This window comes from Magnolia sinica, chromosome 6, assembly GCF_029962835.1.
Source record: "Magnolia sinica isolate HGM2019 chromosome 6, MsV1, whole genome shotgun sequence".
NCBI classification, from domain to species: domain Eukaryota; kingdom Viridiplantae; phylum Streptophyta; class Magnoliopsida; order Magnoliales; family Magnoliaceae; genus Magnolia; species Magnolia sinica.
This window is the reverse complement of record NC_080578.1, coordinates 27,484,037-27,511,893: the sequence shown is the minus strand read 5'-3', so window position 1 is coordinate 27,511,893 and position 27,857 is coordinate 27,484,037. Positions and strand designations below refer to the sequence as shown.

Genomic DNA, 27,857 nt, shown 5'->3' with positions numbered 1-27,857 from the left:
GACTCCACACAACATTCCGAACGTAGTCCAAAGAGCTGAAGCATGACGCCCAAAAAGAAAAAGGTGAGCAATAGATTCCGATTGCGGTCTGGAATTCTCATCTTCAAGGCAGCAGCAACACGTAGAGGCGAGGGCAACTCCTTTAGCTTGGACTCTATTGTCGACCGGGGTTGCATTTTGAAAAACTCTCCACATGAAAATGGAGAATTTAGGAGGGAGACGAGCATGCCAGATCCATCTGGCCCAATGAGGAGGCGGGGACGAAGTTCTCAGCAGACTCCAAGCTGACTACAGGGAGAATTTCTGGTGTTTTAGCTTCATTTACATATGTGTTAACTCATTAACAAGTTCGATGGTAAAAAATTTAACCCTGTAAACTTTTAAAGATTGTCGTTCAAGTAGTGTTTTTTGTAGTGTGGTCTACCTGAGATTTAGATTGCCTCATTTTTGGGCTCGTGCCCTAAAATTAGCAGGAAAATTGGATGTACGGTGTGAATAACACACACGTCATGGTCAAGCCACAACTTTTACAGCACTGAAATGGCATAGGAGGGCTCACTGCCGAACCCGAGCTCATTTGGATCCTTACTCTTGCTCGGGTGGTAGACTCTAAGGAGTTTCAACACCCAGTCAAGGGTTCGAGTATCCATAAGTGGTGAAATTCCACAAGCGTGAGTGAGTGGGGTGTGTGTGCGTGTGTAAAAAGTGAAAATAAATAAAGAACCCAGGCTCATTTGTATTGTTCCCAACATTAATTGCCTAAGTTGGTGCTGTGGGCCCACCATGACGAGTGGTTTTTTTTTTCTTTTTTATTCATGTACTCGACCATCTATTTTTCCATGTCATTTTAGGGCAAGCTCAAAATTAATATAGATCCAAATCCTAGGTGGACCACATCATCACCCCATTTGGTACCTTGGATTTGTTAGTAAAGGTAAGTATTTCAAATCCAAATAGCTGTTTTTAACGTTTGGCAGCATTGGATTTGGAAGTAAATGAAATCAAAAGTATTTTAAAATTATCTTTCAGGTGTGTTTTAAAATCACAATAAAAATATCTTTTCTTTTACCTTTAAAGGGTAGGAAAGTCACACATGTAACAAGGGTGTCTTTATGCTACTAATTTATTAGACACATGGCATGTTGATGATCCCCTAAAATACTTTAATTATCAACTGCAATATTAAAATCATATCAATAGAATGATTTGAACCATCAAAACATTAGATATCTACCGTTAATTAAAAACATAGCTTATATATGATCCTCGCATTTGTGACTCACCAAAGCTCAAATTTTTCTCTTTTATTTAGCTTAAGTATATATTTTAACATGCTTATTACAATCATTCTATCAATACCGCATATACATATATATGAGTCATGTTCACCTGCGCAGTTACGCACGTGCGCACCTTTGCACACGTGTCATGGGCATCTAATCCGAACGATCCATGTGAGGCGGAAAAATTTGTCCCTTGGGATTTCATGGGATTCTGCCTCACATGGACCGTTCGGATTAGACAACCATGACACATGTGCAAAGGTGCGCACGAGAGCATGAGGTTCTATGCAGTCGAGCTCGTGGAAACTTCCCCTGAGGTCGAGTTGGAAATGGTTCTATGCAGTCGAGCTCGTGGAAACTTCCCCTGAGGTCGAGTTGTGCGGTCCCCACTGTGATGTATGTCGAACATCTACACCGTGCATTCGATGGGTCCCCTTTAAATAATGGGATATCCCAAAAATCAGCAGTATATGGAACTCAGGTGGACCATACCATCTAAAATCATGTGAAGACATGCCTAAAACATATAAAAGCACTTAGTGGGGCCCACCTAAAATTTAGATGCATTTGAAACTAGGTCTGACCCTTCATCCAAGTGAGACACACATAATGGATGGGCTGGATTTGTGAACCACATCTTTGTGGGCCCAACAAATGATTATGAATGTTTTAATGGAGGGTAACACCTCTCAACTTTTGTATGTGGTGTGGCCCACACAAGTCACGGATTGACTTGATTTTTAAGCCCTAGGCCCACCATGGAATGATGCAACTGACTGATGGGGTAGATGTTCGACATGCATCACCGTGGGGGCCACACAGCTCAAGCTCATGGGAAGTTCCCATGAGCTCGACCACATAGAACCTTTTCCATATATATATATATATATATATATATATATATATATATATATATATGAAAGCAAATTTAATTGAATGTAAGTAATGTGAATATACTAAATAATTCTAATGCCCTCCAAATCACATTCTCTAGAACCTAGCCATGCCATCATTATAATTTTTTGCTCTCTTTTTTCACCATTCATTGCATACCACTTGTATGACAGCTAAAATATCCCATGTCTGCAATTTCTAAGATATAGCCTCTAACTATGGTCCCACAATAGATTGACGGTTTAGATTGCCCTAAAAATTTCCACAATCATGGTCCCACAATAGATCGACGGTTTAGATTGCCCTAAAAATTTCCACAATCACGATGGGACTCTTGCCAGTGACCATAGAATCACAAATTTGCAGGAGGTTTGCTAATTCCACGCGCGTGTACAATGCATATCATCTACACGCGGCTACATGTTCCAGACTTCCAGCGACAGACAGGTGCGATCTCCTAGCAGTCCAGGTTTCTCGTAAAAAAAAAATGAGGCTCGTAGGCTGACCAGGTGGGCCACGATGTTAAAAAAAGGTGCAGTGGCTTAGAAAACTTCAGGATTTTTTCCAAGCCGTGAGTTTGTTTCAGAGATAATGGCCCACCACATAAGCGTACTGAACAGATCTTGTTCCAAAGCATTATGGTAGTGGGAATCCAATGGACGGATTGGATTTCTCCTACCTATGTGCAATGCTTCCACGTGTGGTTGTGTGTACATGAACTGTCTTGTTCACGCATGTCGGATTACAAAGCTCAATTTTCCGTACAACGGATCGAGCATTTTTATCATTTATCCACTTAAACTGCCGCACCTCCGCACAAAACTTTATACTCTGGCAGAGTGTGATGATGATACGCAGCACTTAGAAATTGCAAACTTGGAGTACAGGTAATTCAAATTAAACCGACCAAATTATGGATCCCAGTTTAGATATGCCGTGACCCAAAACCTTCGGCTATTTGGTGATCTGACTACTTGATTGGTGGAAAATTATTGGACGGTTAAAAAAATAAAAATCCAACGGTCTCATTTCAACAAGCAATTGTCCACGAACCAGAATTAGGATTCTTCAACAAATCAGATGTTAGGACAGTGGATTCCACAATTTATTCATTTTAATTTGAGTTAAATTAGGTCGAGTATACAATTTCTGAGCACCTGCATATCAAGTGTCATAGCGCAATCGAGTAACAAATTACTCATATAATAAAAAGAACCCACTCATTCTCTCAAATCATATACTAGCAAATGAGGTTTGCTCGAAGACATCCAATCAGTTGAAATACGTTAGGCCTTTACCCTTTAAATCTGGGTCATCTTCCACTGATCCGAACCGTTTATACGACGAGACTCATTTTGGATGGTGGAAAGTTAACAAAAAAACGCTCCCAATTGGATTATTTCAATCGTTTAATAATGTGCTTCATTTGCTTTATACATGAACGGTCACCATAACTTTTGTATAATCAACGGTTTCAAAAATTCAATTTAAAAAATTCCTTTTTGGGGGTCCCCATCCAAGGGAACCCTATCAAATAAACGGCTTATATCATTGAATGACCCATATCCAAGGCTAGAATACTGATGTGTCATATTGCTATATGTGGAGTTAAATTCTAGCAAACCGAATGTAACATGACCGATTGATGGGCATCATAATCTAAATGATGAGTACCAGGAAGTCAAGAAGATCCCTTTGAATGGTCCTGCCGATAAGATCCCAACAAGGACTATTATCACTACTATCATGCGTGGGCTTAAAATGGTGGACCATATCTGAAAGCGTGCACCCATAATCAAGAATCACGCCACAAGCGAAAAATGGGGGCCCACCGTTGCACATCACAATCTCAATTGCAATCTACATGCATTTTTCACATCTTAGAAGGGAAGCAAGGAGAGGTATAAATTTGTGAATATCCATGTTCATGGCACTGTCATTGAGAGCAGTGATCCATCAGGCCCACCTACCATCAGGGATTGCACGTTACAGAAAATCACACCAACCGGATGATAAAAACCATCCGTTTAAGCGCATGTGGAATGAACGATAAGACGGCCGATTTTGCATGCCCTTAACTAGATTGCTCTGATTATACGATCATGTTGATTTTTTTGACCATTAGTGGTCAATGGTATTGTTGACACTTTGGTTTGCTTTCCGTCATGTGCGGTATGCGCAGGCGTGGTACGATATACCTAACACAGCCCCATTCCCTCTCAGGGGTGGGGGTCCAACAAGCACTTGTTGCAAAGGGGGGCCCACAAGCAAGCACCCGGCCCGCCTCTTCTTCTTCAGTAAAGCTGACCTCTTTTTCGCCAGTGTTGACGCACTCTAGATCAGACTTCAATTGTTTCTATGAAGCCTTAGTTCCCTATCAAGAGAAGACATCGGAGGAAAGTCTTATAGTAGACGGAGGAATGGTGCCAACTCTGATTTCTAAGCATTTATAAGTCAAAATAAGTAGATATGTTCAGTATGAATATATATGACTAGATTCTAAAAAGATCGGTCACTTACTCAGCTACTTGTATAATTTAATAATAATCAGGCAATAATCGAAAGGTAGAGTTCTTCCTCCAAAGATGGGTTACTTTGTGCCCTTCATAAGAAAGGATTTTCAAAATACCAGTGGTATTTATAGAGTATTTTTTTATAACTTGTTCTTTCATATCATTCTTCCATTACTGCAATAGTTACGGTAATTGAAAAGTCTTTCTAAATCATTTTCTTATCTAGATTCTTCTTTTGTTACGACGGTTCCTCTTTTGTCGGCCAAGGCTTTGTTCCTCTCAGTCGCCTTTTATATATTAAACCGCTCGATCATTTTTCTCTCTTTGCTCATAATACCACAACACTCCGTCAATCATATCCTGACGTATAAAACTATATTTACACCCGCTATAACCCTGCAAAAAGTACTTCAAGTATCTTAAAGATATTTTCATCTATTTCTTATTCCTCGTGTGATGTCATATGTCACCTTCCTATTGGCTTTTTTAGAATGACCAAAAACAGGATATAACAAGTGTAATAGTTGTGAATATGTGGGCCCACGTAAGGCCGACAGAATATTTGCAATGGGATAAGGTAGCATTGTTTGAGGCAGTGGGTGCAATGTTTGGATAGCATGATGCATGTGGGAATTGGACCAAAGTCAATCCAAGCCCACTTGCTACCTTTTTGTTGCATATTCAATTGAAAGGCTTGTTCAAAATGATTGTTTTTGGATTTGTAATTTTCAACTCAAAAATCTTTCATCATTATCCATACTTGATTATCTTAATTTAGAAAAAATCCTTTAATCCCAAATTAGATGTGGGGCCAATTTGGATGCACCACCAAAATAGCTATTGGTTTAGCAATTTTAGTAAAACATGTCCACATGGTGTTTGGGGTGGCAAAAAATTTGGAAATCCCTTAGATAATTTTGTTTCCCACCGTTTCCACCCCAAAACGGTTACAATTCTTATTAAGTTATTGATAATAATTCCATAATTTGGAGAAATAGAAGACTTTTTCAGGTCCATAACCAATGAGAAACTGATGATTTTGGAAATGCTTTCTACCATTCTCTCCCTTATAGCCAATGTTAGTACTATTGGTACTAATCGGGAATATGAAAATATGTATTGTTATTGTTGATAATATAACTGATGCCCACCCAAAACATCATCGTTGATCGAGGGAATTATTGGGGAAATGTAGCGAAAAATGTAAAAAAATTTCAATAAAATTTCATGGGATGTTAAAAGACACATGTTTACATATTTAAGAATTCAAAAATTACCAAAAAAAAAAAAAAATCATATAAGATGACTTTCCATTTGATAAGAGCATAAACCATGTGATATTATAAAAAAAATCAATGCAATAGTTATTGTTATACAATTTGGACACAAGGCCACACGTGTAATAAATGGCTTAATTTCATTTAAGCATGTGCGAGTATATATTTGTCGAGTGTGCCAAAGTCATAATCGACTCAAATTGAACTGAACACCTTATGAGAGTTCTTTATATTGAAAATAATGAATCTCAATGATAATAGCTTTATCACGTTTGTCCACAAAAATAACGAAAGAAAGTGAAACATGAACTAAAAGGCTTAATTCCAATTTTATTGATATGAATGAGAATTCGATATAATCAGTGTATAAAGTAAATAAAAGATAAAAAGTTACCGACAATAGTTTGAGCGAGCAAGATGGCCATGGATTGGATGATCTCTAGGACCTAAATAATCATGAGAAGAAATCATATGGTCATGATATAGTCGTGGCTTTTGGTCAGTAGGATGTGACCAGAAAATTACTAAGTAAGAAACTAGGGATTTGAAGGGGATCTAATGAGTGCCTGTGGATATTTATCTAAACTAAGCCTACTTGATATTGTGATGCACTGGAAAGAAGCGGGAATTAAACTACGCAAAGCTAAATCGATCCAAACTTACTGCAATGTGGTGCTAAACAGGAAGTAGAGAGGCCAAAACTAGGCTATGCTAAAATATGTGTCCATGAGGGACGGATGAATGATAGGTAGCACTAAGATGAAAAGATTTGATTGATTTGGATTGGCAAGGGACCGAAGCTCTTCTTTCTATGCTGCTTTAATACCCTTGGGTGGGGCGATGGACTTGAGTATAGTCCCTAGGCTTTCATAATCAGAGTTCAACAAGTTGGCGGCCTTGTTTTGATATTTTTCTTTCCTAAAGTGTGGCCAGCTACACATACTCCTTCATATTCGAGTGTATCTCTGATTTGGGACAACTTCCTTTTCTTAATACCTCACTTCACGGTCTTATGGTATGCATGCACAATCGTATCTAGCTATCTGTCCTTGGGTATCATTGCGGCATCAAACACGTCTTTAGAAATATGACACACATACTTCTTTTGCGTCTATTTTCTACATGTCATCAAGAGAGTAGCCGCCTTTGGGTTTTTAATCATGTGTCTCTGAGCATCATAGCCCTCCTGGTATAACACGCGCCTTCAAGGGAGAGGAATTCAGGATCTTCATGATCTTGCTTTTGTGCTTCGCATGTAATTTTTCTATATTTCTGTACGAATATGCCAGCGTGGCGGCATCCTATCCATCGAAGTTGGGTGCAATAAGTCAAGTGTAAACAATAATAGCAAAATTTTATCCATACAAGCATACATAAGCATATCATCAAGTATCCATCATCCATCCATGCACATACACATACATACTTGCATGCATTCATGGTCGCCTATCAATTCATTCATGTATGATACTTCCATACATACGACACAACCATTTATCCAGTCATTGCATATACTGAGACATACGTATATCATACATTTATCTATATATATACGCATATATACATAATTATAAAGTAAAATCATTAAATTTTAAAAGTATGAAAAGATTTTTATTTTTTCACAAGTTTTAAAACTTAAAAAATATTTTTGATTAAAAATCAACACGGCACTCATTAACATCTGTAAATGACAAAAAATAAAAATAAAATAAAAAAATCAATGCAATTTTTGTGGAACAATATCATTATATTTTTAAAATAAAACTTTTTTTTTGCATTTTTCAACTTCAAATAAATTTTAAATAATTAAAAATTTTCTAAAAATTGTAGAGTGGTCCAAATTCACTTTCCAACTAGATTCCTAAAAATAAATAAATTTTCTATTTTTTATTTTTATTTTTCTAATTTTCGTAGTATTTACACAATTTTTCTCTCCTCAATTTTTTCCCAAAATGAGGAATTTGATTTCAAAAAATTGAAAAAGAGTGGTTAAAATCCACTTTCCATCCAGTTTGAAAAAAAATAAAATTATCTTTTTTTTTAATTTTATTTTTACAGTACTTGCATACTTTTCCCCTTCTCAAGTTTCTCCCACAATGAGAGATTTGCTTTATAAAAATTGAAGAGGTGAAGAGTGGTTGAAATCCATTTCCCAACTAGTTCCTAAAAAATTAAAAAGATCTAGTTTTAAAAAATTTAAAAATAATATTTTTTTATTTTTTTATTTTTGCAGTATTTACATACATTTTCACTTGTCAATTTTCTCTTGCTTTATAAAAATTGAAAAGGAGTGGTCGAAATCCACTTCCCAACCAGATCCCTAAAAATGAAAAAAGAAAACAAATTTCTTTTTTTTTTTTTTATTTCCATAGTATTTACGTCCATTTTCACATTTTCTCCTTGTCGATTCAGCTTATGTGGTACGGATCCAGAGGCCACGTGATCTTGGCCCAGCTTAAGCCATCATGACCCTGGTGTAGCTTTGCTTTCATTAGTTGGATCGGGCCAGTCAGCTCGTTTTTCAACGGGCCTTTAAAATTCAAGGGCCGGGCATAGCTGCACCTGTGGATGAACAACACAAGCACTCAACGACCAAACGTGAGTAGGATTGCCCAACCCATTTGTTGAAACCCCTGATAGGAATGAAAATGGGCCAGGATATGCTAGGCCCGGCCCAACCCAGCGCTTTAGACCTGCGGCCTAAGGCCAGCCGAAGCCCTTCATGGGCCTAGCACAGCAGGCCTTAGCCCGAGCCCAGAAATATGTCCAGTGTGGGCCCAACCCAACCGAAAATTGACAAGTGCCTATTTCCCACTTGGATTTTCCTAATCTATCCATTATCAATAAACATCTGCATAGCGCTCTCTCTCTCTCTCTCTCTCTCTCTCTCTCTCTCTCTCTCTCAGGTAGTATCACTCAAGTGGGCCACAATGTACCAAATGATAGTTAAAACAATTTCCTCTAGCTGTCCATTGTTCTGTATGCTGTGGCCCAAACACAATTACATAATCACAGTCACTATTGTTGATTTTGAAGATTTTAGAGATGTTGTTCCATACCATTGAAATTCAATGCAACTGCCGCCCAAACTTTGCACTTTGGCCACTAGAATGGGTCCCACTTCATGAACGGTCCCAACATGAGGTCTTGCAAGCTGCATTTTCAAGCTCTAATGCAAGCTGCCTTCCTGTTCCATTATTTAAAAACCCATCCTATTCAATCTAACTACGTTGGCCACAGGTGAAATATAATCGATTATCTTCCCCTTGATACAGTGAAAGTGAAGAGAGCCATGAACTGAACTTACCTAAGAACCTCGCACCTTGGCTTCTTGGGGGAACTGTTCATTTACACAGCATTTGTCTACTAAAACCACTTGCAAACACACTTACAAACAACACTCTCTTATCTTTTTTTGAAAATAATTTACCAAATCCGCTACAAAAGCTACTGATGTTGTGTTTGAGCTACGTCTTGTCACACCATGCAAAAATTTTGTATAACCAAGGAAGTTGGGCTTCCTGCCGCACTCTTTGATCCAATCATGGAGGATTGAGTGGGCCATCGGACCCAAGTTCATTTCCTGCATGGACAACTTTACCGTGTCCATCATCTCTATATAAAAAAAAGGAAGCACAACGCATGGCCACCAGTTCAAAGCCGAGGATGACATACCCATGCCAATTCCTCAACTAAGATGACTGGGTTCCGTTCCTGTTCAAAATGCTCAAAAGCCATGCTAGCAATCTGCTCCCAGCCTTTGAGGGCCTCCAATTCACATGAGCTGATTACAGCAGCACAGAAATCTTCAAAATCCATCTTTCTATAAGATATCTGATCCATCTGACATGGATAGAACAAGCAACCAGTTAGGACTTTTGATTGCATGAGATATGAACAAGCTAAAAATCAGCTTTATCTCAATCGAAGAATTCAAGGGTGAGATGTAAGCCAGCAGAGATAACAGAAATATATATATATATATATATATATATATATATATATATATATATATATAAAAGGAATAGTCAGCCAAAAAAAATTTTAAAAAAAATAAAAATGGAACTTTTAAACTTGATAATAATTGCTAGAGAGCATTTAACCATTCTGTAAGGAGCAAGAGTCAACCACTAAATTTTATGATTGACCCAATTGCTGACTTTTTAAACTTCTTTTGTGCCCCCTGACTCAACATGCTTTGGAGATTCAAACTACCCAAGAAAGTCCATCTTTGTCGTCATCATCTTCATTCAACACCACAGCCTTGTCCCAACTGAGGAAAGCTTTATGATTCCTGTTTTGCATGTGATTCCCATGTATGGCCCTATATACTTGGTAAGTGAGCAGGCCTTCATTTCTCTTATCATCACCTCAATTCGATTCCTTTTAGGTCTTCTCCTCGTACTCTTCCCGGCCCTTCAACCCTAGTCAAAGCTCCCATCCTTGCTGGGCCAGTCTCAAGTTTTATAAGCACATGGCCAAACCATCTCAATACACTATCATTTTAGGCTACTACAGATGACCTCATTCTTGATTATATCCTTTCAAATCTTACATGTCCAACTCAAGCATCTTCATCTCTACAATGCTAATCCTCGCCACATGCCACCTCTTAAATCATCCTTATGTTTCAGTGGCTACCTAAAGGAATCAAAGAAAAACAAAAAACAAAAGAAACTTTGGAGATGCATTAAATGGGGAGAAAAGCATACTACAGTCATACACACGTAGGGTGAAGAGTACAACGATCACGCACTCCTTGATAAACCATGTTATGATTATTATCCAACAGAAGTCATACTGTAACAAAATGTTGAGAATGCCTGCAATCGTGATTATGATGATGTTGGAAATATTATAAAAGAATTGGATACCATACATAATTCCAAATGCCAGGAGCCCTTGTTTCCCTCATTGCATCAGTTGCATTACACATGAGAGTGGTCTACAAGGGGGCGTTTGGCTAATGGTATTAGATGGGATTAGGTGGGATGGAATTGCATTTGGTTCCCTGCAAATTCCATCTGGTATTTGGGGAGAACAGGAAAGATTGACGAATGGTATTAGATGGGATTAGGTGGGATGGAATTACATTTGGTCCTGTGCAAATTCCATCCGGTGTTTGGGGAGGACGGGAAGGGTTGAGATTAGGTGGGATGGTATTGCATTTGGTCCCATGCAAGATTTCCATGGATTTTGAAATCCACTACACATGGGCCCCACATTGATGCATCAATTGCATTATGCATGAGAGTCTATAAGGAGGCATTTGGCGCATGGTATTAAATGGGATTAGGTGGGATGGAATTGCATTTGGTCCAATGCAAATTCCATCTGCCATTTGGGGAGGACAGGAAGGGTTGGGATAAGGTGGGATGGAATTGCATTTGGTCCCATACGGGATTTCTGTGGATTTTAAAATCCACTACACATGTGAGCCCTACATTAATGCATGTGTGTTTTATCCATGCCGTCCATCCATATACGCCCTTTACATGTGACATTCTGGTTATATACATGTACAAGTGACCGACATATGTTGTGAATTTGGTTCGTTGATTACAATTCTATGGTCCACCAAACAGGGTTTTGCTTAATCCAGTGCTTTTCCCATAGCAAGAATTTTATCCCAAAGGGATTGGATTGCCAAAATACCATGGTATTTCTAGACATGCAATCATTGTGCAATAATGGTGTTAATCCCATCCAATAGAATTCTATACCATTTAATCCCACGGACGAAACAGGCCCTAAAATGTTTTCCATGATGTTAGTAGAAAAAACAGCATCTATAGATAAATGATATATTTTAGATTCATAAACTTTTGATTAAATAACTACGTTATGCCATGACATGCCAAGCCATGTGGACAGTGGAAGCGATCCCAAGTTTGACTCATCAACCAACTCTCGATTGGAACATTAAAACGGAAGTCACAAAAAGGTGCTCCAAGGTTTTCACTAATGGTAACGGCCAGCCTGATGGCTGTTATGATACGGGCTGTAATGGCCACTACGGCTCCCACGCAGTCAAACTTTTTTTTGAAAGGAAATGTCATCAGCCCTGTATCTGACCATTATGGACCTGTAACAGCCGCTACAGGCCTGTAATGGGCTATTTTTTTTTCAGAACAGCATTACAGCCCGACATTGCATAACAAGTCACACCGTTACATAACCATTTTTTAATACTATGGCACCAACTTACCATTTGGAAGTTCTCAAGGGAGAAACATGCATTTATGTTTGGTTCCATCAGTTTAAACTGAGAACTTAGGTAAGCTTTTGATAGAGCCTGCAATTAAATAAAAATTAAAAATTAAAAAAACCTTGCAGCAAAACAAGCATTGGAATTTTTTATATCTTTTTTAAGGCAACAGAGAACTATCATTTTGATATCAGGCAACAGAGAACTATCATTTTAAAATATTCAATGTATCTTTCTTGATAAAATAGTGTCTTGTTTGTCTCCTGTAGAGGAACATAGCACTATGGATTGCCTTCACAACATACGTGCTACCAATGTAGTACATGCCATGTTGTCAAACCGCATATGCAGTGTGTCTATATATATATATATATATATATATAGTTGTAAAAATAGATGCCTTAAATCTTCTGTCCTGCTGCTCGAGCGGTTGAGGGCCTAGCTCGACCAGTCGAGGGTCCACTCGACCGGTCGAGGCCCACTCGACTCGAAGTCCAGCGAACATAGTTTTTGGGTATCCAGGATGCTCGACCAGTCGAGGCCCTGGCTCAATTAGTCAAGGGTTACGGAGCCCACGCGCGAACTGCGTAAATTTGATGCGGTTTCCGGAATTTTCCAAACTAGGTGCATAAGTGGAGTTTCCTACACTATAAATAGGGGTCCCTATGGCTATTCTAGGGCATGCTAAGGCTTTCTAAAAGGGTTCCAAGGGTTTCTAAAAGGGTTCTAAGGTTTCTAAAGGGTGTAGCAAGGGTGAGATTCGAGGTTGTTCGAATCGGGTAAGTCCTCTCTCTTTGTAATTTATGCTTTCATAGTGAATTTTGTCACTTTGTGTTCTCTTGTGATTGCTTGTTGCTCTTGGATTGATATCCTAGATCTAGATCTGTGTGATTCCGCAACACAAATCCCCAACAAGTGGTATCAGAGCAATCGTTGGAGCACAAATTTGAATATGAGGGATTAGTAATAATGGGAAGCACTAGGTATGATATTGAGAAGTACTCAGGGAAAAATAATTTTAAGTTATGGAATATCAAGATAATCAGTTCCTTAATCAAGTAAGGCGAAGATGGTGCTCTTGATGAGCGAAAGTCTATTATTACTGATGATGAATGAAATACTCTTGATAAGAAGGCTTTATCATCGATCTGTTTATGTCTCACAGATGAAGTTCTCTACAATGTTATGAGGAAGAAAACTGCAGTTAAGTTATGGGCGAAGTTAGAGGATGTCTATGCGAAAAAATCCTCTGAAAATCGCCTACACTTGAAGCGGCAGTTGTATAACTTCAAGATGGCAGAGGGTGGAGATCTGGAGGCTCACATCAACAACTTTAATAAATTGGTTTGCAAATTACTAGATATGGAGGAAGTAATGAAAGATGAAGAACAAGCATATATATTGTTGAATTCTCTTCTGACGTCTTATGAGTCATTCAAGGACACAATGTGCACCACGAATAAAACCCTGAGTGTCGACACCGTTATCTCAGCCCTTCAAGGGAAGGCTATGAGAAAGCTTAACGGCGACATGGGGATATCTTCTGATACGCTGCTTACAAGGGGTAAGAATTCTAAACAAGGTAAAGGTTCTTCAGGTTCTAGGTCCAAATGCAAGGGCAAGGGCAAAGGAAAGGTAAAGTGCTGGAATGTGGGATGGAAGGACATGTGAAGAACAATTGTACAAATCCTAAATCTAAGAGAGAAGATTCTGAGGCTTCGTACAGGGAGGCCAATGCTGTCATGTCAGATGGATCGAGTGGATGTGATGGTGATGTTTTGTCTGTCTACAATCAGAAAGTCATACGATGATCGTAAGGACGAGCGAATTCTAGACACACGGGCATCTTTTTACATGACTCCTTATTGGAGTTGGTTCACCAGTTACATGGAGTGTGATGGTGGACAGGTGTTTATGGGCAATGGCTTTGCCAGTAATGTTGTGGCTGTTAGTTCAATGCGCATCAAGATGGTTGATGGGGTGGAGCGTACCTTGATTGATGTCAAGCACGTTCCTGATTTGAAGAAGAATCTGATTTCTCTTGGTGTACTTGAGGCAATGGGCTGCAAGTTCACAGGAATTGATGGTGCTCTTAAGGTATCTAAGGGAGCACGGGTAATCATAAAAGCGCAACGACTCGGTACATGTACAGGTTAATCGAGAGTACTTCAAAAGGTGAAGCTGCAGTGGATGTAACGGATTCCACCTCTGCATGTGCGTGGCAAGTTGGACACGGCCACATGAGCGGGCAGGACAGGAAGGCTGAGACGCGCAGACAGGGATACAGAGAAGGTGGAGCAGCCACCTGTGAGAAGAATCACACAGCATAATCACAGGATATCAACAAGGTACATGGAAGAGTCCAATATCGCAACAGATTCATCTTCTAATCAAACGGCTCTAGGTGAGTCAGGTGCTGAGAAGTGGAAGGTGACTATGGGCGATGTGATGGACTCGTTGTACCAGATCGACACATGGGAGCTAGTGGAGCTTCCAGTGGGCCGGGAAGTGGTTAGATGCAGGTGGATCTTCAGGAGGATACAACATAGATACAGAGTGAGGTTGGTAGCGAAGGGTTATGCTCAGAGAGAAGGGATCGGCTTCTCAGAGATATTCGTGCCGACGGTATAGCAGGTGTCTATTAGATTCGTGATTAGCGCTGGTTGGCCAATGCGATCTTGAGCTGGAAGGAAGGATGTAGAGTCTGCACTTCTGCAACGGAAATTGGAATAGCAGATGTACATGAAGCAACTAGAGCAGTTTGAAGTTAAAGGGGCTGAGAAAAAAAGTTTGCAGGAGGTCGTGGTACGACCTATAGCCTAGGCAGTGGTATAAAGTTTGATTCCTTCATGGTGGGTCAGGTATTGTATGTTGATGACATGTAGATCGCTAATTATGACATGTCTGATATCAACATACTGAAGACTCGGTTAAGTGGGACATTCATAATGAAGGATCGAGGGCTGCAAAGATGGTTCTCAACATTGAGACTGGAAGAAGAGTAGGCTTTGGTTATCTCAAGCAGAATACCTTGGGAAGGTATTGATCAAGTATGTGATAGACCAGGCAAAGCCAGAGAGCATTCCCTACGCGTCTCTCCTCAAAGTTTTTCTCAGGACATGTCCCAAAACTGATGAGGAAAAACAGGATATATCTCATAAGCCTTATTCGAATGCGGTTGGCAGTGCATGCCATGGTCTGGATTAGACCAGTTATTTCACAAGCTATTAGTATTGTGAGCAAATACCCCGACAAACAACATTGGGTGGTGGTGAGATGGTAAAAAGACTACGTCTTTCCTTTTGAAAAGACAGGAGCAAAGGTGGTTGAGCATGTGGATTCTGATCTGGCAGACATGCTCACCTAAAATGTTCCTGCAGAGAAGTTCAAGTTCTGTGCAATTTCTCTGGGCTTGGCGATGGCAAAAAAGAAGAACAGAGTGTGCACGAGAAGCTATGATGAGATGCAGAAATAAGAGAAGAGGTTAAAAAGCTACACGGTTGAAAATTGAAGTCATGGTAGAGATTGTTGTAAAAACATATGCCTTAAGATCTTCTGTCCCTCTGCTCAACCGGTCGAGGGCCTAGCTCGACCAGTCGAGGATCCACTCGACCGATCGAGGCCCACTCGACTCGAAGTCCAACGAGCATGGTTTTTAGGTATCCGGGACACTCGACCAGTCGAGGGTTAGGCTTGACCGGTCGAAGGGGTCCTTCAACCAGTCAAGGCCCTGGCTCAACTAGTCGAGGGTTACGCAGCCTACGTGCGGACTACGTAAATTTGATGCGATTTCTGAAATTTTCCAAACTAGGTGCGTAAGTAGAGTTTCCTAAACTATAAATAAGGGTCCCTAGGGCTATTCTAGTGCATGCTAAGGCTTTTTAAAGGGGTTCTAAAATGGGTTTTAGGGTTTCTAAAGGGTGTAGCAAGGGTAAGATTCGAGGTTGTTCGAATCAGGTAAGTCCTCTCTCTTTGTAATTTATGCTTTCATAATGGAATTCTGTTGCTTTGTGCCGTGGTTTTTTCCCACAAGGGTTTTCCACGTTAAATCTTTGTGTTCTCTTGTGATTGCTTGTTGCTCTTGGATTGCTATCCTAGATCTAGATCTATGTGATTCCACAGCACAAATCCCCAACAATATATATATATAGGGAAAAGGTACTATGTGCTCGACCTCGCGATAAGCTCCCGTGAGGTCGAGCTGTGTGGGCCCCACCGTGATGCGTGTCGACCATCAACACCATGCATTTGATGGGTCCCCTTTAAATTATGGGATATTCCAAAAATCAGCCGTATACGGAACTCAGGTAGGCCATACCATCTAAAATCATGTGAAGACCCGTTAAAATATAAAAGCACTTGGTGGGGCCCACCTGAAATTTGCATGCGTCTGAAACTTGGTCTGAACCCTCATCCAAGTGGGACACACATAATGGATGGGCTGGATTTGCAAACCACATCTCGGTGGGCCCAAAAAATGGTTATGAATGTTTTAATGGTGCACGGCCCCTCTCCACTTCTGTATGTGGTGTGGCCCACACAAGTCACGGATTGACTTGATTTTTGAGACCTAGGCCCACGATGGAATGGTGCATCTGACTGATGGGGTAGATGTTCGAAACGCATCACGGTGGGGCCCACATAGCTCGACCTCATGGGACGGACTCGTGAGGTCGAGCGCATAGTACCTTTTCCCATATATATATATATATATATATATATATATATATTGAGGGAAGCGAATAAATAGGCTGGGTTAAGGATGTAGGTAGCCGAATACAATAGAAATGACATTTGGTTTCCCTATCTTCTATCTATAATATCTAAAATGGGCTTGTAATCATGCTCTTTATAGTTAAAATGGTCCATAATTTTATTTCTCGCCCTCTCCATCGCATTATATATGTAACCCAATGGTGGCTTCTAATCTCCATCCACCAATCGCAAAACAATGACTAAGGATTCAAAAACTTTCAATGCCTTTATCACTTGTGTATCACTTGTGTCAAAAAAAAAAAATTGAAATGATGGTTTGTTGGACTAGCTTCCTTTCAGCCTTCTTTGATCAAGGCCCATTTGTCCAATCGATCGACACTACAAAGCTTCTTAGTTTTGATTGTTTTTTAATGCAATATTTATAGTGTCAAGAATGTTGTAGTGAAATGAGTGACTGCTAGATGTAGCAAGTTACACCCAATGTATTTTCTTATTTGATGGAGAAGAATGGTGTGTTTGTACATAAAGATCATGATTCTTCTAGCCCCTGGAATCACTTTTAAGAATAACCTACCCATATCTTCTAAAGTGTAGAGTGTAGAATGTAGATTAGAAATTAGAATGAATGAGGATGAAATAGAATATTAGAATGTAAGAGAGAAATAAAATGTAGTGAGAACTAGATTGTATGTATCATGCATGTACTATGTAGAATCGTAGATTCTAGAATCTAAAAAATGAATGAATGAAGAGATGCAGAATGAATGAATGAAAAGATATGGATAGGAATGGATGAATGAAGGAGAAGAAAAATAGGATTGGGATCTAGGATGTAAGAGAGAGAAATGTAGAATGAGGGAGTGCTTGAATCTTCCTTGAAACTTGAATCTTGATCTTCCAAGAGAGAGAGAAACTTCTCTACTTAATTGATCTTCTTGCTTTAATCTTTGTAGAGAAGTAGGAACTTGGAAGTTGAAACTTGGTTGGAACTAAGAATTATGTAAGAGAGATTATAATGGCACTTGGAACTTAGAAATAAGAATGCAAGGAATGCGGAGAGCGAGAGTTTGCAGTGATAATGTTTCAAATGGAGGAGGTTTGGCTGCCTTTTTATCGGCAAAAGTTTTTTTTGCAGCAGCAGCAGCAGCAAAATAATAATAATAATAATAATGTGCCAACGGTCGGATTTCTAGCTATTGGTAGATATGCGATCGCATATGTTGCATATGATCATATATCATCACACATTTTGCATATGCAATCTGCATCTGAATATTTGCATATGTGAATATGTGATCGCATTTCACATCACTAAGTACATGTGTGCAAGATGGGGAACGTTTCTCAAGTGTGGCTCGCCACGCGCCAAGGTGTTACTTAAGCTATCAGCCAGTGATCAGCATTCTGCTAGCTTGTTGGCAGATACCATACAAGGTTTTATCAACTAATACAGGAGCATGTAACGACCAAAACTCTTTTAGGGAAAAATCTAAGAAATTATTGGTAAAATTATAATTTAAAAAAAAAAATGTGAGGATCCCAAATATGTATTCTTTTCTTTCTTTTTTCTTTTAGGCTGTATTTTATGGTGTAATGGTCCATTATTTGGTAAGCATGTTGTTAGGCAATGTCATCTGCACTTGCTAAAAGTCAACCAAATAGGCCTAATTGAGTACAAATCAAGCATGATATGGTGGATTAAGGCCCATGAATACAGATACAACAAAAAAGATGAAAAATGAAAATAATAAATAAATGGTGGTTTACCCCTTCTTATATTTTCCAAAATGGTCCTCTACTTTGGCACATCGAATCCCACTCAAATTTCGTGGTTTGATTATCAAAATATGCCTGATCTAGTTTAAGATTAGTTTCTTAGCTTCTTTCAAGGTAGAAATGAATAAAGAAGTGGAAAAACAAGAGAAAATTTTGAATATAAACACTTTTGCAATGGGCCCTTTTGATGCGAACATCAGGCCATTCAAAGTATATCAACGCAAGAGGCGTGCGTTACCTGTATCAATGTGGTTAGATGACGGATACGAGTCAGGTCTCTAGAGGTTGAAAACCTTACACACGTGTTCATGACATGTGTAAATTGCTTAAAGGAAACATTTGGACCATTGGATCGCTAGAAGGGTGTGATCGGACCGTTGGATCGTCACGGCCCCACCTTCATTGCACCACCTTCACGGCGCTTTCATCGAGGCCCATCGGGCATTTTCAATTTACATTTAGTTTATGAACATTTGACTTATTTAAATTTTGAGACAGTTAGTGCACAATTTTGTGCAAATTTCTTTTTTTTGAAACTTTTTTTTAATAGGGGTATTTTGGTAATTTCATGTAATTACGAATTTATAAGGGTTGCCCTAAACCCATAACATGTTATGTTATATTTATGAAAGAAAAAGAGAGTTTTTTGCTTTTGACGATTTCGTCTTCGACTTCCAATGATTGGAAGAGGGCGTAAGGCCTAGGTAAACGATTTCTCATCCTCTATTTCTTTCTCCTTCTCTCTTTTCTCAAGGTACTCTTTTCTTTAACCTCATTCTCTTCATTTTCTCTTAGAATCTTTAGATCTAGAAGCCAAATCTTGTTTCTTTTTATCTAAATCAATAATCTCAAAAGATTTTCATCCCCACGTAAAGCCCATCACCCAAATCTAAATTTGAAGAACCACCAATTCTTTTTTGAATTTTCCAAATTTCCCAATCCAGAGAATTCCTATTTTTCTGGATTAGAAAATCCACTTGGATCGTTAGACGGACCTATTGCAAGACGAAAGTTCTATCTTTCACCGGATCCAACTAAATTCAGATTTTAAGATTCAATACTTCGTGTTTGTGACGGATGGCCCTAATCAATGCTATATTAACCTTATTTCTTTCTTGTGTTTATGATGTATAAGGCAGGCTGATATTTTATTTATTTTTTAAGATTGCATGAATCTGCCCCTTTCAAATACCATGCTCATTTAAGGTTGGATTAGGCCGTCCTACATCACCTATGTAGCCATATTGGCCTAATAGCCATAACAATGCCAATACAGGCCGATAAGGCCCTTGTTTTCATAGCAGACCAATTCACCCCTGTATCATATAACATGGGTGACTGTTTCCCTTACTTAACGACCGATATAGCCGTAACATAATAGTTTTTTAATACCATACCATGCACATGGCCCAGCCAAATAATAAGGCATGTACAATCATTGGACAGGCCATGCATTACAATAAACCATTGCTTAGTTTCTTTCAACTGTTCATTCTTTAGCTCATAAGTGGCATACTTAATTGATGGGGACATCACGCGCACACGCGAACGCACGCCGCCCCCTATGCACTTACACCAGAAGGAGGAGGACGCCACCGTCAATCTGGATCGATGACAACGTCCAGAGAGGGCCTCCTAGTTAGGAGACGAATTTTTTATTCAAAAGAGTGGGCCTGACAATCAAGAAAAGCCCACCATGGGATCTTATGATCGTAGCCCACTAGTTGGATTGATTTCATATTTTAGGTTTTGCTTATTATTATTATTTAGAACATCATGAATGCTTTAGATTTCTTTGTTTGGTTTTTATTTTAGTTCATCGCCAATTAATAGGTTGCGCACATGGCGCAAGTTTAGGGGTATAAGGTTTTCCCTTAAATAGCCACCCCTTGTGATTCTTTGGATTCATTGAAGATTAATAAAAATTCTGCATTTTCCTACTCTCTGAGTTGTGAAGCCTAATTGGGTGTGAAGCCCTCCCTTCATCGAAGGGTTAACTACCGTGGTGCGAAGCCACATCTATCTCGATTTGCCCCCATCCATGGCTATCTCTACTACCCATCTTATACCACCCCTTCTTCTCATCTCACCCCATCATCTACACTTCGAATCAATCATCTATTACAGCAATTCTCCTCCCCACAACAGAATTTCAAAATCTAGCCCTACAGGAGGGCTAAAACTTCAGCGGAGCACCATTCACAAACCATATATCGAATCAAGCTGAGATTTGAAGGTTTTGGAGTCCATCCCTGGCCGACCAAGGCCAAGATGGCCTTTTTCTAAATAGTGGGCCCCACACACGTGCGGCCGGGATCACACGCACGTGCGTTTGGGCCATTGTTGTTGTCCACGTGTGCAGTACTTCTCTGGTTCGTCTCTCCTCTCTTTCACTCCGCTTTCACCCAAAATCCCTAAACCTAACCCTAAATTACTCAAATCTCCAATTTTATACCCCTTTTCTTACCTTAGGATTCCCCAAATTAGAATTTCTGAATCCCTTGGATTAGGGACTGATTACTATGCATGTGTGGATGATTATTTCTTATCTTTGAGTATCGTTTGGTTCAAAATTTTTATTGATCCAGCCCTATCATGTGTAAGCCCGAACCCACATAGATTCTCCTTAATTGAATGTTTGGACTTTCATGTGGAATTTGTATAATTGTTTCTGAACTAACGTGATCTTAAGCCTGAAATCTCGCACATCATATTTGAATTTCATGTGCTGCATCAAATTTGGTATCAGAGCTTAGGGTTTTTATAGGGGAATGCATTACATGTTTAGGGTTTAGTTGTTTGTGTCCATTACGCATCAGTTCTCATTATATATAGCTGTTTAGAGGTCTATAAACCCTGACACAAGCTGCTGAAACTTTTTGTTATCCCCTTATTTGAATTATTTTAGAAATTAACTTAGCTTTCTATTTCTAGGTTTAGAAACTTTCCTTTTCTGTTTTTAGAAACTTTCTTAATCTATTTTTGGAAACTAATTTCCTTTCCTTCTTCTTTTAGAAACTAACTTAGTTTAGAGGTCCATAAATCCTGACATAAGCTGCTGAAATTTTCTGTTATCATCTTATTTGAATTATTTTAGAAATTAATTTAAATTTCTACTTTTAGGTTTAGAAACTTTCCTTTTCTATTTTTAGAAACTAATTTTTTAGAAACTTTCTTAATCTGTTTTTAGAGACTAATTTCCTTTCCCTTTTCTTTTTTGGAAACTAATTTACTTTCCTTTTTCTTTTTTTAGAAACTTACTCTCTATTTTTAGAAACTTCCCTTTTTTTTTTAATTTTTTTTATTTTTTAGAAATTAGATTGTTTCTTTTTTAAAAAAACTTTCTTATATTTTGACAACTATATTGCTGAATTTTGGTTTGCACCTTACACTAAACATGGAACAACTGCTAGAGTCACTAAATAAGTTGTCCCAACAGATCAAGTCTTTGGATAAGCGCTTGGAAATGGACCAATGCTTTGAACAACTTGATGTCCGCATTACCCGACTAAAGACCATCGCCAAGACAAACCCCACCATTGGGGTAGATGTCCAATCTCAGGCAGGTGGCCTGGAGCATAAACCAATGAATGGAGTTGGTCAAGGAATCAATTATGGGCGTGCACCCACCCCATGAGAGACATCAAGACCACTATTTTGAGGAGTATAACATGCATGGCCTTGTGGATGGAGAGAGTGTACTAGAGGCTACTGTAGAGTTACTCACTGAGGTCATTCTAGTAGTGGCTGAGTTTCGTGATGTCTGTCTTGATGATCTACCGGATGAGTCTCCCCCTATAGCCGAGTTTGCGTTTAATAGTTGTCGATAAGTCCACAAGTCTCAGTCCTTATGAAATCGTTACTGGTTATAAACCTGAGAAACCTATTGATATCGTCCATATGTCACTATCCCTGCAGAGTCTTTTGCGCTTCACATTCATTCATGGCATCAACAAATCAGGCAGATGATCACTACTAGTAATGAACATTACAAATTTTTTGCAAAACAGCATAAACGTTTAAAAGAATTCAATATTGGGGACTGTGATGGTCCGCATCAAGCCCGAGCGATACCCTCCGGGGGCCGTTCGTAAGTTACATGCACGTAGCGCTGGACCCTTCAAAATTATAAAACGAAACGGTCTCAATGTGTATGAGGTAAATCTTCCACCTTCCATAGGAATTAATTACACATTCGATGTGGAGGATCTACTTACTTTTCAGGGGACCACTAATACTTTGTCCGGCCCTTCGCCCACCCATCCTGATTCCCCAAATTTATCCGTTAATCCATAGCCCCCTCCCGACCCAATTTCTCAGCCTTTACGTCTCATAACTACCCATCCCGATCCATTTTTCCAGCCTCTACCTCCCATACCTACCCGTCCTGACCCATTTTCTCAGCCTCTACCTCCCATACCTACTTTTCCTGACCTTTCTTCCCAGCCTCTGCCTCTCATACCTAACATTCACACACCCAGAGAGAAAATAGAGGATATCCTGGACCATCAAATAGTTTCAACCTTGGACGGCGAGTTTTAAAAGTACTTAGTTAAATGGAAGTCACGCTCAGCTTCAAACAGCACGTGGCTCACCGAGGAGGAGCTTTAGAGACTTAATCCTAACATCCTGGAGCGGTTCAGGAGTTTTATTTCATCAGTGGCGAAATCTTCACAGCCGGGGAGAATTGATGGGGACATCACGCGCACACGCGCACGCATGTTGCCCCCTACGCACGTACGCCAGAAGAATGAGGACCCCACCGTCAATCTGGATCGACGATGACGTCCGGGGAGGGCCTCCTAGTTAGGAGACGAAGTTTTGATTTAAAAGAGTGGGACTGACAATCAAGAAAAGCCCACCATGGGATCTTATGATCGTAGCCCACTAGTCGAATTGATTTCATATTTTAGGTTTGCTTATTGTTATTATTTACAACATCATGTACGCTTTAGATTTCTTTGTTTGATTTTTATTTTAGTTTACTTCATCGCCAAGTAATGGGTTACGCACATGGCGCGAGTTTAGGGGTATAGGGTTTTCCCTACAAATAGGCACCCGTTGTAATTCTTTGGATTCATTGAAGATTAATAAAAATTTTGTGTTTTCCTACTTTCTAAGTTGTGAAGCCTAATTGAGTGCGAAGCCCTCCCTTCATCGAAAGGTTAACTACCATGGTGTAAAGCCACATCTATCCCGATTCGCCCCCATCCATCGTCATCTCTACTACCCATCTCCTACTATCCCTTCTTCTCATCTCACCCCATCATCTACATATCAAATCAATCATCTATTGCAGCAATTCTCCTCCCCACAACAGAATTTCAGAATTTGGCCCTACAGGAGGGCTGAAACTTCGGCGAAGCACCACACACAAACCGTACATTGGATCAAGCTGAGATTTGCGAGTTTTGGAGTCTATCCCTTGCCAACTAGGGCCAAGGTGGCCTTTTTTCTGAATAGTGGACCCCACACACGTGTGGCCGAGATCACACGCACGTGCATCTAGGCCATTGTTGTTGTACACGTGTATGGTACTTCTCTGGTTCGTCTTTCCCCTCTCTTTTACACCGTTTTCACCCAAAATCCCTAAATCTAACCCTAAATTACTCAAATCTCTAATTTTGTGCCTCTTTTCTTACCCTAGAGTTCCCCGAATTAGAATTTCTGAATCCCTTGGATTAGGGACTAATTACTATGCATGTATGGATGATTATTTCTTATCTTTAAGTATCGTTTGGTTCAAAAATTTTATTGATCCAACCCTATCATGTGTAGGCCTGGACCTGCATAGATTCCCCTTAATTGAATGTTTGGACTTTCATGTGGGATATGGAATTTGTGTAATTGTTTCTGAACTAACGTGATCTTAAGCCTGAAATCTCGCACATCATATTTGAATTCCATGTCCTGCATCACTAATGAATGAAAAGCCCGACTTTCTAGCCATGGAATCTAGAAGCCGAATCCACAAGATGGGCAACTTTTATCATTCCCAAGCGTGCCACATCAGCATGTTTGAGAGGTGAGTGCCAAAAGAGGAAAAAACTCACATTCACTTAGTAGGTCTTCTTTATTTTCTCTAGATATACTAATTTGAGACAATCCATCTTCAACTGCTAAACTCATGGACACAAAGACATGCTAAATGCAGCATGGGTGAGCCGGATCTACGTCGCTCCTAGAGTCTGATGCAATCAAGACATAGGTCACATGTGAGAAGGAAGACCCGAACGGGTCTAGTCCAATCAACATGTGGAATTTATTTCACAAAAATATTGGTGAGTGTTAGATTAGATTAGCATAATCTTAATATATTGCAGTGTTTTAAATAGAGGTGGCGTGTTGTGTAGTGTTTAGCCCTTTGTAGTGTGTAGCGTAAGTTACATGATACTTCTATTTGTTAATTTAAAATAGAAAAAAAAATGATAAATAGTAAGGAAAAAACAAAAAATATAAAATGCCTAAAAAAATTTCAAGTATAAGCATGTTCAAAACAATGTACATCCACCCATACACACACCTCAGTGGGCCTCATGTGTGCCACACCATGGAAAACAATGCATATCCACACCCATACACTATCCACAGTGGGCCCCACATGAGCCACACCATAGAAAATAATGGATAGCACCCATACAAACACCACCTAAAAAAATAAAAGAAAATGAAAATTTTGCATACCAACCCTATCCTATAAATATTGCATGGTAACCAGCATTTTGAAAAGAAAAAAAAAAAAAAGAAAAAAATAAAAAATAAATAACTACAAATCTTCATTCTAAATGAAAAGGAACTCATTAAGGGGCAAGAACATACCTCTTGCAGGCTCAACAAGAGATTTAATCAATCAAAAATCTGAAATTTGCAACTTCATAGCCATACGAATGCGGAAGGGGGAAATCTAATTTCTCCCTCGTTTCAGCTCCAATGTTCTTCAAAATACAGCAAATAAACCTTCTTGCAAGCTCTAATGATCAGTTGAAATATCCCCTTGAATGGCCTTCTAGAACGATAGATTCGAAAAAGTGGAGGAGAAGTTGCGTTGGAGGCTACGGTTTGAAACAGGGGTTATTCGAAAACCCTCTTTCGAACTCTTTTTTTTAACTTTCTTTATGGTGTGAATTCAACACATGTTTTAATAAAGAAACACCACAATTTAAAGTTAGAAACAATAAAGCAATTTTGGTTTTAATTTTACATTATAAGATTTTTCATAATATGAGTTTTACACCATTTTAAATACATACAACTTTTATATATATATATATATATATGTAGCGTACACTATGACCCCTATACCGTATGCTACAGGGGATTTATGATATTTGATTATGCTACAAAGCGTTACCGAAACAATACGCTATGGGCATTATTTAATACATTGATATATTGTTGGATATGGTAGATAGCATCTTGGAGATATGCATGCAGCTTTATACACCGCTACAGGCAGGCATCCTTTGTGTATAAATACAATCGCATCTCAATGAATAAGATACACGATACATGTTCCACAATGTAGCCCTTAATCTAATATGGTATCAAAACCTCTTTGCTGATCTTTCTTTTTTTCTGTTTTGAGTCCACTGTCCATCCCTCTCCTTACACCCTATATGATGGAGGACTAGATTCACACTCATCATCATCATACAGGTTCCACCACCCCCTTTCTGTCTTTCAAACCCATCCAGTGCCCATTACTGTCAATGCCATCACCGGACCAAGTCTGTTTTAGTTGCATCATGCATGAAGCATGAGGCAATGCAGCAATAAATTCAAGTGCTGGAGCGGGGAAGTGTCCGTTTCAAAATGATAGCAATTGTAAACAACTAGGAAGCGGGAGCACAAGTTCAAAGTGCGATTTGAAGTGGGAGCGGCACCTGGTTAGAAGGATTATACAAGTAAGATGCAATTATGGCATAAACAAAACAGTCAAGTCATGTTTACCTGGATAAAATTCTATCTAATAGTTCTCCACTTCACACAATCTGATAGGGGGATCATGTTACTTTCACAACCATGGATTTAATAGAAGTCACAAAGTGAGACTCGCTTGGGGAATGAAACCGGTAGCCTCGCTCCTTGTCCAATTTTCTACGTATTGATTGTATCAGCTGGTATATCGGTAAAGCTAAAGCTAGGTAAACCATATGAAACGACCTGGAATACTAAAATTACCACGTATCAATGATAATATCGTTGTTAGATGTTGCCATATCGTGATGTTCAATTTATCGCAATATTTTTTTTTACATACACTCACCCCTCCCCCACACACTCACGCACTCACAGCCCCACATGCACATCCACCCCACACACTCTCACACACTCGCACCACAAGGGGTGCTCGATCCCATAACCTCATGTTGAAACTCCAGAGAGACCACCACTGAGGCATGGCAACTAGTGCAATTTATCGCAACATATCACCACTAGCACGTTACAAAGTCCACTGTGTTTCAACCGATACTGCAATATTTTGAAAAGTATCAACCGATGGTAGCATAAATCCCTAAGAATCAATAAAATTCAAAAAAATAAAAACCCTTTCTTGGGAAAATAAAAAATAAAATTTTTTGGGGAATCTATTGCTCATTGTGTTTTAACAACTCCATTCGAGTTGTTTCAAATCAAAACACTAGACATGGAGAAACGATCAGAGAGAGATTTCAGGCCAAAATCACAAAGGTGAGAAAAACGTGACTGTAGTGCCCCCTTCTAAAAGACGATAATGTGATTGGAGTTGTTTAAATTTGTTTTTCAACAGATTTGTTAAAAAAGAAGTTTAAACATATCCATACATCGGTTTCATACATTGACATGGATTCAAGCAAGAAATTTCAATTTTGAAGGTGAAAAACAGAAGAAATTGGGAAAATCCGAGTTTCCCATTTTCACCCTTTAAAATCCTAATGTAAGTGCGAAAAAATATATGTTGATGAGCACAACTAATTTATCGATTGGCCTTGCTCTTTCATTTTTCTGAAAAAATAAAATAATTAAAAAATACATTTTAAAAATATTTTAATAGACATGCAGTGGGTAATCCCTTGCATACTTTTACTAAATAACTGGACATTGTTATTTAAAAAGTTCATTAACAAAATATTATTAACTAAAAATTTTCTATTAAAAATTAGAAAAAAGAAATTCTGATTGGTTACTATATAATTCATATGTAATCAGG

At 39.0% G+C, this 27,857-nt stretch overlaps 1 protein-coding gene across 1 annotated transcript in view; it reads right to left on the bottom strand.

The window, feature by feature from the left end:
• Positions 1-9,197: 9,197 nt before the first annotated feature.
• Positions 9,198-27,857, bottom strand: part of LOC131248600 (CDPK-related kinase 6-like) — a 54,566-nt gene continuing 35,906 nt past the window's right edge. Inside the window, exons 4-5 of the mRNA XM_058248952.1 lie at positions 9,643-9,810; positions 9,198-9,550 (exon numbers count right to left, since the gene is read on the bottom strand). Coding sequence (XP_058104935.1) covers positions 9,356-9,550; positions 9,643-9,810 — 363 coding nt within the window. The 3' untranslated portion in view covers positions 9,198-9,355. The remainder of the gene's footprint in view (positions 9,551-9,642; positions 9,811-27,857) is intronic.